The sequence below is a fragment of the Fukomys damarensis genome, unplaced genomic scaffold, assembly GCF_012274545.1.
Source record: "Fukomys damarensis isolate Sample0158 unplaced genomic scaffold, DMR_v1.0_HiC HiC_scaffold_9, whole genome shotgun sequence".
In the NCBI taxonomy this organism is placed as follows: Eukaryota; Metazoa; Chordata; class Mammalia; order Rodentia; family Bathyergidae; genus Fukomys; species Fukomys damarensis.
This window is the reverse complement of record NW_022900921.1, coordinates 3810959-3815372: the sequence shown is the minus strand read 5'-3', so window position 1 is coordinate 3815372 and position 4414 is coordinate 3810959. Positions and strand designations below refer to the sequence as shown.

The following is a 4414-nucleotide window of genomic DNA, read 5'->3' as shown; positions in this document are numbered from 1 at the left end:
TGAGTCGACGCGTGGTGGAAAGCCGTGTCCGCCGCCCCCGCGCCCGCGCCACCACCACCTCGGGTCCCCGGGGAGCGGTTCGCCCCGCTGCCCATTCAGATACAAACAGAAGCTGTGGGGCAAATTTAGGTCACAGGCACCTGAGGATCGCGGAGAGGTGCCCGGGAAACTTGGGGTCGTGGGGAGTGGGGAGGCGAGGGGAGCGCTTGCTGAAAAGAAAATCCTCCCAAGCCTAGCGTTATTGTCACAGTCTGGCCCCCGCTTGTCACCGCAGATGTTCCGCGCTTGTCTTTGGTATTTAAATCTGCACGTCCCCCCAGCTGAGAAGAATTTTTTTGTTTCCTAGGTGGGAGAGGTCTGCTTTTTCCCCTCTGGCCGGCAGGCACACCCCAGGTCACCCCTTCTGCACAGATTCAAGCCAGGAGGTTTGGCAGTTCCCGCGGGAGAGGCCAGTTTGAGGCAAAAGGCTATGCGGAGAGCCACAGAGGCTAAATGAACACATTTTAAAGAGTCAAAGAATTCTTCCAGAAATAGGCAGAGGGACTGGGGATAAGAGAGGGGGAGAAGTAGGGGCAGGGGAGGAGGAAGAAGAGAAGGGAGAGGAGGAGGAGGAAGAAAGAGGTAGAATGTGGGTCCTGGGTGGGCACAGCATTGTAACTGCGCGTTGAGGGGTGGTTTCAGTCCCTCTGAATAAATAGCAGCAGTTTAAGCTTAAAGGGTTGGGTATGGTCGCTAGAGGAATGTAGGTTAAGAAAAACATTGTTGCTTCTGCTTTAACTAATGTGCTATTTTGTACAGAACGGGATAATTTCCCTTTTGTGGGCATACATTTTCCCTAGTACAGTCAATTGTTCATGTATGCCAATAACAACATGGTAAAAGAAGGATGGCCGTGTTAAATCCACAAGTCAGTCCTATATCCTTTTGGAATGCAGCCAGCTCCACACCCTGGGGAATATTGTAGGTGGGCTTTGCAGTTCAGGAACAGCCTGATCCTCTCCACAGCCCTCAGGATGGTTCTTCTAGTCCCCTAGAGGAGAGCTTGAAGAATCTGGTGACTTGCCCAAGGTCACTGACTCAGTAAAGGGTTTTGATGACCCCACCTGTTACCAGGACACCTGTTCAGTCGTGTGAGGCCTGGACGGAGTACATACAACTCCTCTAGGCTTTAGTTTCCTCACTTTAAACTCAAGATACAGTCGAGGTACAGTAGCCCCTCAAATTACGACCAGCCTAACATACGAACAACTTGGGTTAGATTAATGGACGATTCATCTGCCTCTTGTTATCTATAGTATGTACCCAGGTAAACATCCAGCTCTCAGCTGTACTGACTTAGTTACAACCAGCCCTCGGGAACCAATCAAGTTGCTAAGTCAAGGGCCCACTGTATGAAGAGTACACACCTTGTAAAAGTTGATTAACTGCAAAGCGTTTTAAGGTTCTGCCTGGCCCTTAAGAAGCACAGAATATATTCATCTCCCATGCTGTGAATCTCCATTAGGTGGGTCTTGCTCAATAATAGCTCCACCCACCACTAAAAGAAATGTAAAACTTAATTTAAAAGTTTGCTGAGGCTGACGCACACAACTTCACTATATCAACAACTTGCTCATTAAAACGGAGTCATTTTCCCTGACAATTCTTACCACCTAAATTGCCTTAACTAATTTTTTTTTTTTATAACTTGAGAATACCCTTCTGCGTCTGTGCTTACGGCTGGATTTTTAAAAAATTAAACATATGGCTCCTGAAAACTTCCCAGATGTATACCCTCCCTGATTTCCTACTAATTACCTAGTACTACCTACTAACTACCTCACAGTCTCAGGAAGACTTGGCTTGTGAGGAAACAGCAGTGGTTTTACCTGAACTTTAGGCTGTAGATCCTCAGTTCTTGCTAAATATTTTGTTTCACTTGGATACTAGCAGGAGATCCTTCAGAAACAAAGATTCTCCTGGTTGTTTGAATAAACCTCCTTTGATGTAAACCTGTAATAAATGTTAGTTACTGTTACATTTTGTTAGATTATGTCTGTCTCCAGCAAGTCATGTCTATGTCTCTGACCTTTCTTACCCTGTATCAGGCCTCTCCCTTATAGAAAATCTTTAGTATTTCATTCTAGATCTTCAGCTGCTCAAACTGCTGTAATTATTATTGCCTCCCACATTTTTTTCTGCAGAGGTAAAAGAGTTAATTTTCATTTTGAAGTCATGCAAACTAGCTAGAGTTCCAGACAAGGAAAATAAGGTCAGATCTAGTCCTACTCTTATCCATATTTCTTGGCTACCATATCTGTATGTGGTTAACTCTAATTTGTAAAGAAATGCAAACTCTTTAAATAACAGAATGCTTGAAAGATGCAGAAGAATGAGGGGAAAAGAAAGAAATTAAGTAGATAAAAAGAAAAAAATACAAAAATCAAAGGATGCTTAAGAGAATTACATCTCACTCACAGGAGTAAAATGGGGGACAATTTATTTCATTGTTTAAATCAAACATTCCATGAGAGATTGCTTTCATAACTCCAAAGGCCTCGCTGATCTATAGTTGGGGAAATAGGGAAGCCATCTGATATAGCTAATCACATGCAAACATAATTTGCAAAAGCAGAATATTATAATAAAGAGTTGGTTGAGCACACAGATTTTACATCTTTAAAACCAAAAAAATGCCATTAAAATTGGACTGCGGCAAACCTGGGACATCTTGGCAATATCTATAAGCCTTCTCAATTTACCGACAGGAACAAAGGTCCAGAGATAGTAAGCCACCCTCCCAAAGTCACTTAAGAAAGATACTTCATGTGCTATTTTAGAATAAATTGTCTTTCAAACGTTTTTAAAAATGTATTATCATGCACTTTTTGTTCAGAATTTTCCTATAAAAGAGTTGTTCTGTAATTGCATCAATTACAATTTAATCACTTATTTTTCCGGTGCAATGCTGACTTTTTAAAAAATAGTCATCCATTGTATTGAATGGCTCTGCCAAATGTAAAAAGCAGACATTCAAAAACGGCACAAAAATGCAGTTCACAAATCACAATTTTAAAAAATTAAATATTCATGCCGTATCAAAATAGCCACCTATTACTGCCAAACGCACATTGACATTTCACCATAGTTTAAAAGTATTTGCCAAAATATCTCCTCTCTTAAATCATTTGCACTCCCAAGATGCACTTTGTTTCCTAATAGTAGGAGTACTTTCACAGTACAAGTGAAAGTAGTTACATTCATGAGGGTCACACTGATTATTCTTTGTTCAAGACTCTACAGAATCTTTTTGTTTTTTGAGACAGGGTCTTGCTTTGTAGTTCATGCTGACCCTGAACTCACTATGTAGCCCAGGCTAGCCTTGAACTCGCAGCGATCCTCCTGCCTCAGCCACCCGAGGACTGGGATTACAGGCATGCGCCACCACACAGGGCTGCCAGAATCTTGAGTGCCTAAAATGAGGTAGATAAACTTTTAAAGGTTTTGTTGTTGGGATTAATTTTCTTTCGATCTTGATCATCTATTTTTCATAGAATTCTAAAATACTTAGTAAAAGGCTGAAAATGTCTGAGCATTTTGCCTTAAAATGGAAAAATATAATTTTAAGAGGTTATCATGAAAGTTGCTTTACCTCATTTCAATTTAAAAATAATGAAATCATCAAATTACAAAACTACCACGCATCTTGAAGCTGACCACCCAATATGAGAACATTTCAGAGACCCTGGCTCCGCTTCCGGCTTGGGAGTATACAGGGGAAGAGACCCCTGGTTAAGCTTTCTGGGCCCAGACCAGCTGCTGCCCTTTAACCTTTGACCCTTAATGTCAAGCTCTTCTAGAGTTCAGGCCCAATGCGGGGAGGTGAGGTGGGAGGGTGGGTGTCGTCTCTGTAGAAGCCTCTCACTGAGATCCAGAACCCCTCCTCTGGAGAAAGGTCCAGTCTCAGAGGAGAGCTGGGGGAGCAGGCCCACCGGGGTAGAGGCTGGAGGCGGCTGCAGAGGAGGAAGTTGGGGACAAGATGGAGCTGCAGGTGTCCCGCCCCAGTATCGGGCAGGCCCGTTAGATCAGAGAGGCCATAACCCCAGGGCCCTTCAGGTGGTAGGGGGCAGGCTGGGCATTAAACCAGCTAAAGGCCCCGCAGCGGGTCGACGAGAGCCTTCCGGGAAGGCGGGTAGGCCACTGCGGACCTTGGTCTTCTTACGCGGAGCCATGGGGGAGGCGCCCAACAGCCTGCTGAAGGAACTCGACTTCTTCAGGCCGCGGCCCAGGTCCTGCAGCATCAGGTCGTCAGCCAGGACGCCCAGGAACGCGCTGGTGGTGGAGCTAAGGATGGTGGCGGCCACCTGCACCGGATGCCGCGCCGCGAGGCTACCGGCCCCACCGCCGGCAGCGTCCGGCTTCGTCACCCCTCGCA

The 4414-nt window shown here is 45.0% G+C and overlaps 1 protein-coding gene across 1 annotated transcript in view; it reads right to left on the bottom strand.

The window, feature by feature from the left end:
* The window catches only part of Sowaha (sosondowah ankyrin repeat domain family member A), a 33459-nt gene that overhangs the window by 1549 nt on the left and 27496 nt on the right, over window positions 1-4414 (bottom strand). The window contains exon 3 of the mRNA XM_033761765.1: window positions 4188-4408. Coding sequence (XP_033617656.1) covers window positions 4188-4408 — 221 coding nt within the window. The remainder of the gene's footprint in view (window positions 1-4187; window positions 4409-4414) is intronic.